The 14,535-nt window shown below is 27.9% G+C and overlaps 1 protein-coding gene across 10 annotated transcripts in view; it reads right to left on the bottom strand.

Moving 5' to 3' along the window:
* Positions 1–2,142: 2,142 nt before the first annotated feature.
* ps (RNA-binding protein Nova-1-like protein passilla) overlaps positions 2,143–14,535 on the bottom strand; it is an 83,152-nt gene continuing 70,759 nt past the window's right edge. For 7 of the 10 annotated variants that reach the window (XM_070647398.1, XM_070647393.1, XM_070647396.1 and 4 more), the window contains exons 4-7: positions 8,759–8,908; positions 8,034–8,674; positions 7,364–7,862; positions 2,143–4,460 (exon numbers count right to left, since the gene is read on the bottom strand). In XM_070647398.1, the coding sequence (XP_070503499.1) occupies positions 4,213–4,460; positions 7,364–7,862; positions 8,034–8,674; positions 8,759–8,908 (1,538 nt within the window). In that variant the 3' untranslated portion in view covers positions 2,143–4,212. Of the gene's footprint in view, positions 4,461–6,072; positions 7,029–7,363; positions 7,863–8,033; positions 8,675–8,758; positions 8,909–14,535 lie in introns of those variants that run through there. The other 3 variants (XM_070647402.1, XM_070647401.1, XM_070647400.1) reach the window with 3 other exon arrangements.

Genomic DNA, 14,535 nt, shown 5'->3' with positions numbered 1-14,535 from the left:
AAAAGTTGTGAAAATTCCTTCATATAATGTGTAGTAATTTATATCATAATTCGAATAAATCCGCGAATACGATTAAGATTTTATTATCAAAAAATTCATTGATGAAAATATTGCTTCTTGTCTTCGTCTTCTTTCTGTTTTTTCATTAGTACAAAATAGGAATTGTTAATACTTTCTGATTTCCACGTGAAGCTGGTGTTGATTTACTAATATAAAAATTCTTTTGCCAATTTTATACATCATTTTATCATAATTTAAATATCTCACTATCATTCAAAAAAGAATAATAAGCAGGTCATTTTCTAGTTATGTTTGTATATACTATGAAATTTTCTCCTAATCGATTGGATAGTGAAAGAGTAAAAAAAAGAAAATATGAAGAAATAAAACCTAACGCTCATGTTATTTCAAAAGACGTATACATATTAATAGTCAATTCGCTCTTTTAATGTTTAGAATGCCAATTGTAAAATTTAGTAAGTTAAACATCCTTTCCTATTCAAATATTATGAATCTTCTTTAGATGAATAATTTTAAATCAGTTTTGTGAATAAGTTGACCCATTAAATTTCTGAGAGACTGATTGTTTTTGTACGTCCGATAAAACATGATTAAAGATGGTACGAAATAACGAATTTGGAAACGATTATAAAAAAAGAAAGAATTTTTTTAGATTTTTTTCATTCCTTGATGTTTGAAAATTGCTCTTCAATTTATCATTGTTGATTGAATTTTTTGGTGATTTTTTCATTAGTGATCAATCAATTGATAATAATAACAATGCATGTGTGTATATGTTAAATCAATTAAAATTCAGTTGAGCTTTATATAATAATTAATGTAATTGAAGAGTTTTTACAAATTTTGATTCAAGTTTTTTAAAGCATTGACAATTCTTACAAAATTAGTTTTAATAAACTTTTCTCAATGCTTAAAAATTTATCTATTTTCATAAATCAAAGAATATATGCAGGCATTGAATGCCAATTAATATAAATTGCCTTTAACTATTTATTTATTTTTTTTGTCATTTAAATCTATTGCATGTGATCTGTTATATAAAATGTATGCCTGAAAATCTCCTCATCATTCATGTAATCTTTAATTTTATCAGTTAAAAAACGCTTCACTCTTGACTAGAACTAATTTATTTAAAAATGTGTATGTATTGTTCTCCAATGATTTATTTATGCAGCATGTGAAATATTTTATTTGATAAACGTTAATGTGAATGTCGATCATCTTATATGCAAATTCGATTTAACTATTTATGATCAGAAAACTATAGAAATTGATGTGAAAAATTTATTTAAAAACTTTACTTTTCAGGCTTCTTGAATGTCCTTCTTCAAATTTTTTTATATTTAACTTGAATTATATCAATTACAGAGCAACAAATACAATTTTATTGTGATGAAGAATGATGGATCGATTATGAAACTTATTGAAATTTGGAAAAATGTACAAATGATTCTGAAATGATTTTTGTTTTTTGAGAAATACTCGGTATTCGTCAGGTAAAATCGAATTATGTTCAGGCTTTTGATTTAATTTTATTTCTTATAAAAATCTAAAGGAAAATTTCATAAAATGTCCATCAAAATTCTTCACAAATAACAAAGAATTTCTGCATCAAATGAAGGTCTAAAATTTACTTACTTACATTTTCCCTTCAGTGCCATGATTCCTTATGATAATTTCTTTTAAGAGCTTAAACAATTTAAAGAAAAAATCAGAAGGTATCGATGTCGAATTAATATAAAATCCATACTTATAAATACTTTAATTTAATAATTATTAGAATTCAATGTAACATGTTGTTATCATTATTATTATCATTTATCATCGTCTTTTTATTATAACCGCAAGAAATTTTTCTTTTTACTAATATTCGCATTTAACTAGAAAAACGAAAGAATAAGTAGAGATAGAAAAAGGAAAGTTTGAAAGATTTTATATTCCATTTCTCAAACGATACTGTCTTATATTAAAGGAAAAATTAACTAAAATTTTCATTGTTTTGACTTAACATTTTCATCGTTATTTAACATTTCAGTTATCATCTTTTACCTTATTTAATTATTTCATGACTATTACCTAAAATTATTTATTTATTGAACAAAGAAATATAATTTTTTTAAACATTCTTCTCTCTTCATGTATCATCAATGATTTAAAATATTAAAATCAAATTTATAAAAAAACAGTATTTATATTCATGACTCTCAATTTCCAAATTTAAAGCAGAACAAAAATATAAACATAAAATATGGAAAAGTAATTTTTTTAGTAATTTTCTTCGACCAAAGGTCGGGGTAATTGCAATTTTGGAAAGGATTCTTTAATCTTTGGGTAATTTTTCAACTTTGGAGCTAATGATGTGACGAGATAAATTGTATAAAATTTATTAAAAATTTGTACCCCATAAATTAAAAAATTGACCGACATAGTCTTTTAAAAATTCACGGAAAAATAAGCTCAGCCTAAACCCATTTGAAATTAAAAATGTTAAAAATGAATACCCTAGCTTTTTGCCATTATATTGACAATACTCCCACATCTTTAACGGTTCCATAAAATGTATGATAATTTAATTTTGACGATTCTCGAATGTCGCATATGAAATTTCTTGAAGAATTCATTTTTATCCTCCCTGAATAATTTATTCAATTCCAAAAGGTCTAAAAATTTAAAATATAAAAAATTTTCCTCTTGTGGGCGGATTGTACAAAAATAAATATTTTCAACGCTCTTTTGACTTTTCTGTTGTTTTACTTGTATAAAAATACCTTAAGTGAAAAAGAGCCATATGAGATTAAATCGAAAACTTTATCAATTCTCATTCTTTCCTTTCCAAAATTGCCTTCACTCAACTTGAGTTGTCCTTTTTCTATACAATTTTTTTTCTCATCTTTATCTTCATTTATTATCTCTTCCTCGAAACATACACAACCAAAATATATAAATATTCATTTTTTCTATTGAATTTCATTTATCATCATTCCTTATATTGTTTCACCTATTACCGTTTTCACATTTAACATCATCATTGTCATCAATATCCATATCATAATAATCTTAATATTTTATATTTTTCCTATATAAATCATACACAACTTTTCATTTCTCATGTTTTTGTAGTATAATTCATAATTTTTAAAAATTTAATTTTCACTTTTATGTATGTATATTGATTAATTTAATAAGGTGCTTCATGAATTCTTCTTCCTTTTTGTTTCCTCTTTTTTTTTGATCTCATGGATAATAATTATTATTTATATTTTTTGAAACTTTGAATAAATTTTTTTATTATTTATTATTTAAATAAGATCACTTTCCATTTTAATTCATTAACTAGATTTTTCTAGTCTTTTTCACTAAAAATATTTTCTCATTTTGTTTTGTATCATTTGTTAGCAGGGATTGATAGCACTTCTTTGCTTTTGATTCATTTTCAATCAATTGTTTTTAAGATATTATTGACATGACCTGCATTTTTTAAAAAAATTTTGGGTTTTTTTATTATATTAAAACAAAAATAATTCATCATAACTGTTTTTAAATTTGAATCTGCAAATTAGGTAGACATTGACGTCTACTACAGCTGTTTTCTTCAAGAAATATAAGCCATATGATAAACAATTAAAACGAGATCAAAGCAAAGAAAATAAATTAATCCCTGCAAATCATTCATAGTGGACTAATGGTAATGACAGTTTGAAACTTGCTGCTTATAACGTAGCAAGTCTATAACCAGTCATTACCCTTGTGAGAAAATATTTTTTTTTTTATAAAACTTTAATTCACTTTGAATGAGAGTGGAAACATTTTCATTACTAGTTTTTTTTAAATTCTAATTATTATTTAATAATTTTCACTATTCATAAATTTGATTATAGCAAGAAGGTGAGAGAAACAAACAGTGAAATAATATTTATTTTATCGGCCTTTAACTTTTTTTTTGTCTAGTCAAATTTAATCAATAACATGAGGACATATAACATATCCTCAATTAACTATAATTTGTCTAAATTCATGACTTTTTGAGAATATTTTTTTCACTTGAATTTAGAGTCATTCGGCGTGTGATAAAAATTGATTAACTCAATTTTTCTTCATTTTCACTAAGCGCATAATTTTTTTTTTGTTTTGTTTAATTTATTGTGTGAACAGAATTCAATTAATAAAAACAGTTGCATGATTTAGTAAATTCTATTGCAATACTCCAGCCGCTGCAGCTGCCGTGGTGGCATTTGCAATTTTTGTTTGACATGCTCGCTTCGTCTCCTCCTCATTGATTCTCTGTTCAATCAAAAAATGTGCTGTATTTATAGCTTGTGGTGCTCCGGTAATTGTAACAATACGATTTCGTGTGCCTGGAGCGAAGGTTCCCTTCTTCGAAATTTGTATATTGGCACCCGATATATGTTGAATTTCAACAAGACTTCGACCTCCCGGACCTTTAATTTTTTTTATTTAAATTTGCGCGAATTTTATTATGAATTTTTACATTTTTCCGTGTCAAAGGTTTTATAAATTTTTCATTTATATTAAACAATTTTCAGTGTGTTTTCGATGGCCGGATAAGATTTATATGTAGGTTGATAAAGTTGAACAAGATATAAAGTTGATGCAAAAAAGAGAAACAGAGAAATATAGAAATCATCGGTTTTTGCCTTTCTTAAATGTGTCTTTTAATGCTTCACAACAATAAAATTTTAAATTAATTTTCAAAAAGATTTAAAGGATAAGAATATATAATTTTTATGATCGATGCTTATGCTTATGTTTTTTTATGCACATTTATGCTTTATTATAAACATTATCTAAGAATGTCAAAATATTTTGTTATGTATTGACTCTTTTTGACGTCCTTAGTAAAGTTATTTTTTTTGTCATAATTAAAAAAGAAATGAAAATTGAGCAACCAGTAAAAATGATATTTAACAAACAAAAAGTGAAAAAATAAAATTAATAATTTTTTAAATTTATCCCGAGTAACACTGAACCATAAAATAGTATTTTGATCTGTCTGAAGACGCAATTGCAGGAATCTGATCAGATTACAGCAATTGCATCTCAGAGACAAATAAAAGATCATTTTGCAGCAATATGTTGCTCGGTTATGATTCTCATTTTATGTCATTTTGATTAATTTTGTCACGTCAACATGTGTTTAAAAATTAATTCATTTTTTTTAAAATGTTTGTCAACATTAAAATGTACTAATGAAGTGAAGGTTATTAATTTAAGTTTAAAATTTCTAAAATGCCTTTACGGATCTATGTATGACTTTAATGTATTTTATTTTGCGGTTTTGCAAAAATTGATATAATTGTAATTAATTCCTTTAAGATTGGAAATTTGATTTTCTAAAATGTAAATGTTATTTTAAGCTCTCCTTTATTTAAAGCTTACAAAATTTGAACACTTTTGACCTTTTAATAACTCCAAACTTCCTTTGCGTCTCGAGGAATATAACTTTGAACTTTAGAATTCTTTTACCACTCAAATGTTTCCATTTTAAGATTGAGTGTTATTTTGAACACATAAAGTAATTAATTTAGGTAGCTTGATTTTCACATTAATTTCAAATAACAAAAGAATCATGAAAATCTCATTAAATAATTGAAATTAACAATTTTAGATCGAAATAAATTTTAATTCTATTTTTGAAGAATAAATGAAAATTTGTAGTATTTACTTTATCTTTTAAAAGCTTCTTATTGTACAAAGCTTTTCAGTTATTTGTGGGAAGGTTTGCTGTTAAAAATAATTTCTGAATGAATGTAGGATGGCTTTACCTTAAAGTTATTCAATAGAATAACATTTTCTGTGAATTAATAAGTCTGGCTTTTCTTGTAAGGAGCATGAAAACAATAAATTTCCGTTCAATTCATTAGTACATAATCATTTGACATGTTATCTAAGCACATCTAGTCCAATTGAATCAATAAGAGACGAAATTTATTTCCAATTGATGCATCGGTTATGTTTGATTGAAAAAATTAGTATATGCGCTTTATTTATGGATTTTTCGGATCGAATTATTTGGTCAATCATTGGAAAATATTTATTTTTTAAAAAAATATTGTATTTTTAAAATCTTCTATTATAATTTTTTCCAGGGGCGTAACTAGGGTTCCTGGCACCTTGGGCATAATGTTGAAAAAAAGCCCCCCATGGATATAAATAAGCGCCCTCTTCTAAAGAAAAGAAAAAATAAAAAAAAATTAGTTATATTTGGCAGGGAAAGTGTTCCCATCACCAGAAATTTTTGTAAATTTCCTTTAGAAAAACCAATTTCAAAATTTTATCCAAGTAATATGGCGCCCTAACCCACATAAGCCACCCTAGTTACGCTGCTGATTTAATGATTGTGACATGTGAGATATAAAACCCATTGCTGCGTACTCAGAGATCACTAAAATACATGATTCGTAAGGAAATTGTGGAGATAGGGAAAATAAAAATTATCTGCTTTAAGTTTAGAAATTGAAGTCATTGAACTAGAATATGGCTTTAAGAGATAACAAAAGAATTTATTTAAATGAAAAAAAAAGACAATTTCGGGGATAAAAATTTGTTGACGTTACATGAGAAAGAGTAATTTTTATTGACTAAAAATTATAATTAACTTTCTTTTTTTGTTTAAAAATTTAATTTTGTATTTTTAATTTCAATTTACTTATAGGTATTATCAAAAAAATATATTCATTTTCATTATATATATTATTTCATATCAAATGAACAAAAATAGAACAAACAAAGAAAGGAAAAATATGCAAAATTTAAAAAAATATTTCAAAATGTAAAAATGTGAAAGGAAAAAAGTTAGAAAATAAATCAAAATTTTTTTTTCTTTTCGTAAAAATTAAAAAAATAAAATAAAAAATAATAAAAAAAAACTCAACAAATATTTATATAGGCATTAATAGATAATTTTTATGTACGATGCTGATCCTCGATAGAGTTCATTGGAACGCATTGCAGAAATGGATTGTAGGTAGACTGCAGGTAGGGATTACCTGTGAACAAAATAATGGAAGAGGTTTTCGCAATGTCAAAAAACAAAAATTAATAACAAAAATAAAAAAATAAAATAAAAAGTTCTAATAATAAGTAAGATAGACAGTAAAGATCTAAATAAGACAAAAATAATAGCATAAATTAATTTACAAAGCCCAGCAAACCAATTTAATCTCAAAACAAATTAATCCCTACCCTTAGTATGATCTTAAATTATAGCTGTTTATGTCGTTTAAATGGCTAGTATGATGATGCGTGACAACATCAAATTTATTACTTCACCTTTCTTAAGCTAATCAACATTAACAAAAATTTCGTCCATTTCTCAACTCACCTAAAATGGCACCAACAATCACTTCTGGGATTTCAACATTCTTAGCATCTTTGCTGCCAATTTCGCCTGGTGTTGGACTCTTACTGAGTGCTCCGAGCGATTGTGCTGCACCAAGTGCTTGAGCAGCTGATGCATTAGTTGCAGTCAATCCAAAATTATTATTTAATGAAATGGGTGCAGTAGCTTGGGCATTACGAAATGGATCAAATGTTGCATCATATCGTTCAATTGACGTTCGAGGCTGCTGTTGTGTCTGCGAATTGATGAATGATTCAAGATTTCCGCCGATTGCACCGAATATATTGCCGACAGTTGCTTGTTGTGACTGTTGTTGTTCCAGGCCGCTTACGTTTAAGTAGCTAAGTGGATTTGCTGATGTGGTTGTGTGTGTTCCATTTGAAAGACCGACACCGAGAACACCGTATTTTGCTAGTATCCCTAATGCGGCACATACTTCAGTATTTGCTGAATCGGAGTAACCTAAGCTTCGCATGGCAAGCTGCAATAAGAATTAATTTTAATGACAACAGCAATAATAATAACGATAATAATATTTTCGTGCTTGCTGGCTCGAAAGCTCACGAATGTGGAATTATAGAGATTCCAAAATTAACATCGTTCTTCAGTTGGAAACTAAATATAAAATTTATCTCAATAAATTGACACTTACTTTAATATTTTCTAACAATTGTGTTGTGACTGTGGGGTTTACGTTTGGATTTGGTGAACCTAAATTTAACGATAAATTCAATGCACTTCCGTTGACCAAAAGACCAGCAGCAGCGGCAGCTGCATTTCCAACAGTGGCAGGACTGAGGGCTGAATTTAGGGATGCTGTACTTGAACTGATTTGTGGATTTGCATAAGGTGAGCCTGTTGGATTGAAATTGGCTACTGGCCCGCTAACATCAGCATATGACACATTCAAACATGTTCCGGATGATGGATCTTCCATAATTTTTGCCAATATCATACGGCATGCTTTCTTATTATTTTCCTTCTCGCCAATTATCGTTATACAGCGCTCCTGAAGTGTTAAATCTTTTGGTTTCTGTGAAATTTGTACATAAGATCCACTCTCCTCTTTAATTTGCTTAATGTAGGCACCAGCCTTTCCAATAATCATACCGGCTGTGGAATTCGGTACTAAAATCTTTACTTGCTTATCACGCTCTTGTTGTTGCTTTGCATCAGCATCATTTAATGGCTTCGTCAAATCTGGCTTTTCACGTATTTTATCCATAATAAAGTCTAACACAGTCAATATTCCGTCCACATTACCGCTTATGAGACAAACACGTTCAGTTGTACCTGCAATTACGCAAATCATCATTTTCAATTCCTCTTTTTTGTCATTACTGTAACTCATATTATTCATTTAACAAACATATTTACCTGGATAGAAATCATGTGATTTCGACATTTTAACACGAGCGCCTGCATCTTTCTGGAGTGATGCAATGGTCTCGCCGCCTTTGCCAATAATTGCACCTGCTGCTACTGATGGCACTAGTGTTTTGAAATGATAAGTTGTGGCTGTTTCACCTGCAAAGTGAGGAAAAAAGATATTCAATTAGTATTTTCATTTCCAGTTTATGTAATTTATTACGAAGATTATTTTTCTCATCTTTCCTATGATGTTAGCATGGGTCATATGGTCGTGTACTATATTTATGTTTGTATGTCATTTTCATCATAAAGATCATAATTAAGTTGCACTATTGCATGAAATTGTCATTTCATTAGCGTGTGCGACAAATGCAATAATTAAGTCATAACATAAACACAATATGACAATTGCATTTAATTACCGAGATGGGCGATATAAAGAATTCCCTGAAGCGAAAAATTGTAGAGTTTTATGGGTAGCTTATAAGGTCAAGTTGTATATTTCAATTATCGGAACATGTCTTTTGTTAAGAAGTTTGATTTTTAATTCGATTTTGATGTATGCTCCAATCTTACGTCATTTGATTGAAATTTCAAAATGTTAGATAAATATAGAACAATCAAACAATCTGTCATAAAATCAATAGTATCATCACCACTATCATACATCAACTATTTTTTGAAAAAAGACTGAACCAATCTTTTTTGCATAAATGTGGGACATTTTTTCATTCATTTGATATATTGATTCCTCCTGCAATACAATTTAATTTTATTCAATGTTATTGAAACATGACAAAAGCTCATTGTTGATGATTTTGTTATTTGCATTTGATAATTCTCGTTACGTCAGAGAATAAAAAAAGTTTGTCTAGAAACTTTTCGACAACAGAAGAGGAAGGCAAAAGAAATTTGACATTAAATAAAAGTCACGTGCACTGAAATGTCACTTAATTCTCATGTCATTGCTTGAACTATGCATTATTGTACTTGTTTGCTTGTTTGCACCATACAATCTTATTATATGCGAAAAAAAAATTAATTGCTCATGCTTGTTTTTTAATGAGCGACTATTGTTCATGTCTATCATTATTGGAGAAGCAAGCAAGGATTTAATTTTTAGTGTACTTAAAAATTCATACTTTTTGCACGAAAAAAGAAAACTTCGTTGAGATGCATAGACAAAATAAACTACGACTGCATTATGCCAGCATCTGCATAACAATTATCATCATGAAATGTGTCATAACTCGGACATAAAATTGCACCATAAATTGACATTAAATGAAGCACAAATATACGTACTCATAAGCTTGATTAGATTTTATGGATTAAAACTTAATTAATGGTTCATATAGCAACGGACATAGCAATCCATTTTAGTTTATTGCTCACCATTTATTTAAATTGTCTATTGTGGCTAATGGTTATGGCAAAATATTTAATTTTTGGCAAAGAATTTTTTTTTGATTGAGGTAATTTTTATGCTGTGTATTCTGCAACATAAGAGAGTTTATAAACAATATTTTGAGTCAAGAAATATCAACCTCAGCTGATGATACAATGTATCAGTAAATAAAAGCTTGGTGCATCAACATTATTATTATCATCATTGATATTCAAGATGATCATTATGCTTTCGAGTTGAAAACATTTCATTTACAAATTTTAACATACCTACATAAAAATGTATGCTTAATGTATTCACAGAAAAAATGTTGATATTTTGAACCTTGCAAAAATTTCATGTCCGTTGCACCACAGATCAATGAGCCATATTTGGTTCATTGACTACATATATCCAGATGAGTAATACAGCAATTATTGCATTTTGTTTTAATGAGTTGCCGGACGCAATATTTATATTATGTTGATAAGAGTGCCATTGAGTGCGCTTTTATACTTTCATAATAATATGAATTATTGTACTCTTAACATACTTGTACATCAGTACAGATTAAATAGATCATCATCATAACTGTGATAAAAAACTATTCAAAATATATATATTTGAAGCTGTTATTGCCCACTGCTGATAAAACATCATCGAGTGTGACACCTAAACAATTTCATAATGAAATTCATATTTCGTTTGAAAGATTGTTTAATTCCATAGACAGACATAGTATGTCAAAAGCTATACAACGTAAGAATGCTTTTTCAAATGAGTTTATTGTTCTCATGTGACATGTTATAATCTCATCATGATTTCTTCTCATTTCACATCAAATGCTGTGGTTTGAGTAATTTATGGATGTAGAGTGGAGATGAATAAAGGATAATCATGAGGTCAAAAGAATGATGATATAAGATATTTTATGAAACGTATTAAATGATGTTTGTGTTTTGATCCATGAAGGTAAGTAAATCATTTCTCGCTTTATTGTTTTAATAATTTTTATGAAGTTATGAGTAAGTTTGATTTTCTCAAAATATATGAAACAAGATCCATAGTAAGATACGACATCATATAAACAGGAGGAGAAAAAACCTTCAAAAATCTATTCTCATCAAAAATAATAAATTTGCCATCATCATTACGTAAAAATTACGCAAATAAGTCTCGAAAGAGTAAAGTAATTAACCTTTATAGACTTTTGATTAGATATAATTCTTCTTTTGTTGAATTTTTATGCATGAATATTGATTTGAATAATGACGATGAAAAATGAATGAATTCTTTACGAATCAATGCGCTTAGTATATCGATTATCATTTATGATATTGCCGAAATAAAGAAGAAAGTCAAAAGAGAAAAGAATGAAAAAAGGCCAAAAAAGTATTTATGATAATTTTTTTAAATGCCTATTTTGGGCTCATTTCACCGGAAGACGTCAAATGAAAGGAGAGAAGGAACGTAAAAAGGTTAAGAACATGAAAATTAAGAGGTTATGAAAGAAATTAAAAGGAAGTACATGAGAAAATCACTTCCACTAAAATGTTTTTGTGTTTACCTCAAAGAAAAAGTCTACGCTGATGAGGTTCTATTTGCCACTATATTTTCTTTCTGACACACAACCCTGACCTCCTTTTCTTTCATACAGCGCAAGCGAATAGTTTTGGTGAGGACATGGTTCAATAAAAATTTATCGGAAGGATATAAAACATTGATTTATGTGTTGCGGATGAATTTAATGTTGTCGCTCGTTTTTTACTCGGTCCTTACTGCTTTTTTTGTATAATTTCTTTCATTTAGAGATTTCCAATATCACGCTATCAAGCATTTTATTGTCATTTACGGATAACCATTATGTCTTTATTCATGTGGACGTGTAAAGATGTAAAATAGATGAAATTGGTTCAATATAAAGTATTGTAAATGTGTCAAAGTAGAGGTGAACTGGATATGTACAGCAATTTTCCTCCATTACTACATAAAATCTCATTAATGAAATTACACAGGCCTTTTATTTATATCAAATGAAACAGTCTTGAAACACAAATCAGATGAGCGAAATTAACATGTGAGGTGAGAAAATGTGCTGTCAGATTAGCAGAACTGAGGAATAGGAATTATTCGTATGACAGGCGAATATCCAATCGACCATAAATACATTCTATTTAAACATGATATTAAATAACACTTTTTTACTTTCGCTTATTGTTCCTCATTCTTTCTTTTTATAAAGAGACGACAGATGATGTTCAAAATGTCAATGAAGATGATTTAATCTTTTGAGTGCTCTTGTAATATTTTTAAATTCTGAAGAACTGCATTTTAATCTTTTGTTTTTCAACGTATGATAAACAAAATACATTTTGAAGCATGTCACCTTTCATTTACGTATGAACGCGATAAAATGACTGAATTTAGAAATTTCGACAGTCTATTAATACAATAATGGTGTTGCAAATGAAAAATCACAAAATTATGTTCAAAATACAATTAAAATATTTCAAATTCAATCGGGTTTTCTCATTCATTTTTATTAATGTTGTGTAACCCTCAACTGCAGTGAATTTTCATTTTTTCATGTCATAAACTGGCTATTTCAATTAACAAAAGAAAGAATTTCTGCCTTGCATGTGAAGGATCTAAAAATGGATTCATACACGTGTATTCTGGCAACAACGCTTTTGATAATCACGTTGTCTTGTGTGACGTCACATTTTCTGTTGTTACCTTCTTTCTCATTATATATTTTTTTTGCTTCTTCCTCAATCACAAAATACGTATATTATTGCAATACAATCGTTCTTCTCTTTCCTATCGTTATAAAAATTTAAGAGAAAATGTTTATGGAAGTGATACATTACATCGTTGATATTTTATGACATGAGCACGCATTAAAGATACCAGAATGCATTTTATTTATGTTTGTTCATGAATCACTAAATATATTTCGCGTTTAAAATTAAGCAGGTATTCATCATAAAAGAAGAATTTTCATTTGATGTTTAATGACACAATTTATTGATTGACTTCAAAATACAAACAATTAATAACACTGAAGAGACAAAATCGAATGAAAAATGTCGTTAAAAACAAAAAAGAAGCTATTGAAACATTGTATAGCCTTAATTGCATTATTGAAATACCAGGGGGGAAACAGTTAAAATAGACATTATTGAAAACCATTTTTAATTATATGTCTATTAACCGCATGAAATTATTTTAAGTTATTGTCCCCCTATAATGAACACATACATGAACTTAATAGTAGTGGCTAAAAATGCACATGAATAAGCGGCATAATTGCAGTATATACTTTTTATTAACTCTCAAGATTAATGTCAAGATCTTTTCAACTATTGTTTAATGGTGGATATTGAGATAGAAAAAAATTAAAATAGAAAATGAAGTAAAGTTGCACATGAAATGTGTGTAATGATGTTATTAGATTTAAAAAAAATAATTCTTTTCTGTTAATTCATGTTCTGAAATGATGAAAGTCAGTAATGTCTATTTGCATTTCAACATACTTATGTACATCAACCAGCCACATAGTATGTAAATACGTTATAGTATTTTTAATAAACATGAACTTTGTAACTCTACCTAAGCTATATACATTTACATATATACTAAGAACATGTAAAATGAGCTGCATGCGGAACTTGGATCAATTTTCTTTCCATTTTTCTTTTTAAAAGTGTTTAATTTTTTCGTTATATTATTCTTAATGTGTATGCACAGAATTGCCGCGATATGCTTTATATGATGTTGATATTGTATTTTGCTTAAGAAATATGTAATGGACCTTTTATTTAAATTAATGCCAAGTTGTTTACTTAAAAAAATGATTAAATTGAATTACGACGAGAATCTAATTCTCAAGTTGTTAGTATATTTCTAAACACTCAAATATAAGAGCATGATATCGATGAAAAAATAATAAGCTAAAGTTAATAATTAACATACTTTTTGAGTATATGTATATCAACAATATCTAACAAACAAAATTCTTCATAATTTCTTCTTTCAAACTTTTTTTGAACTATGCTAGGTGTATTTTAAATGTTTACTCCATGCATCTCATTATAAGCAAAAGGAACCGTACAGAACCTACATTTATCTCAAGAGTATACTCGAGTGCTGAATATTTTATTTACAAGTTTTTAACGCATGTTGATCTATGAAACTTGCTCATTCTTAAGTTTGAATAGATTGAAATATTTTTCCTCGAACTTAATGCATTAAAGTTTACAAATAATGCACCTATAAACCCAGTGACTGGTTCTTCAAAACTTTGCGGCATTTTATTATCAAATAATTTTTTCGTTGTATAACATCAGTGTCATTGGATATTTATAAGTTAAAATGTATCGTTACATTTCCAATA

This window comes from Chironomus tepperi, unplaced genomic scaffold, assembly GCF_022539635.2.
Source record: "Chironomus tepperi strain 1889 unplaced genomic scaffold, CSIRO-AGI_Ctep_v1 contig_376, whole genome shotgun sequence".
In the NCBI taxonomy this organism is placed as follows: Eukaryota; Metazoa; Arthropoda; class Insecta; order Diptera; family Chironomidae; genus Chironomus; species Chironomus tepperi.
Note: the sequence above shows the minus strand (reverse complement) of the source record. Positions and strands in the feature narration are given on the sequence as shown.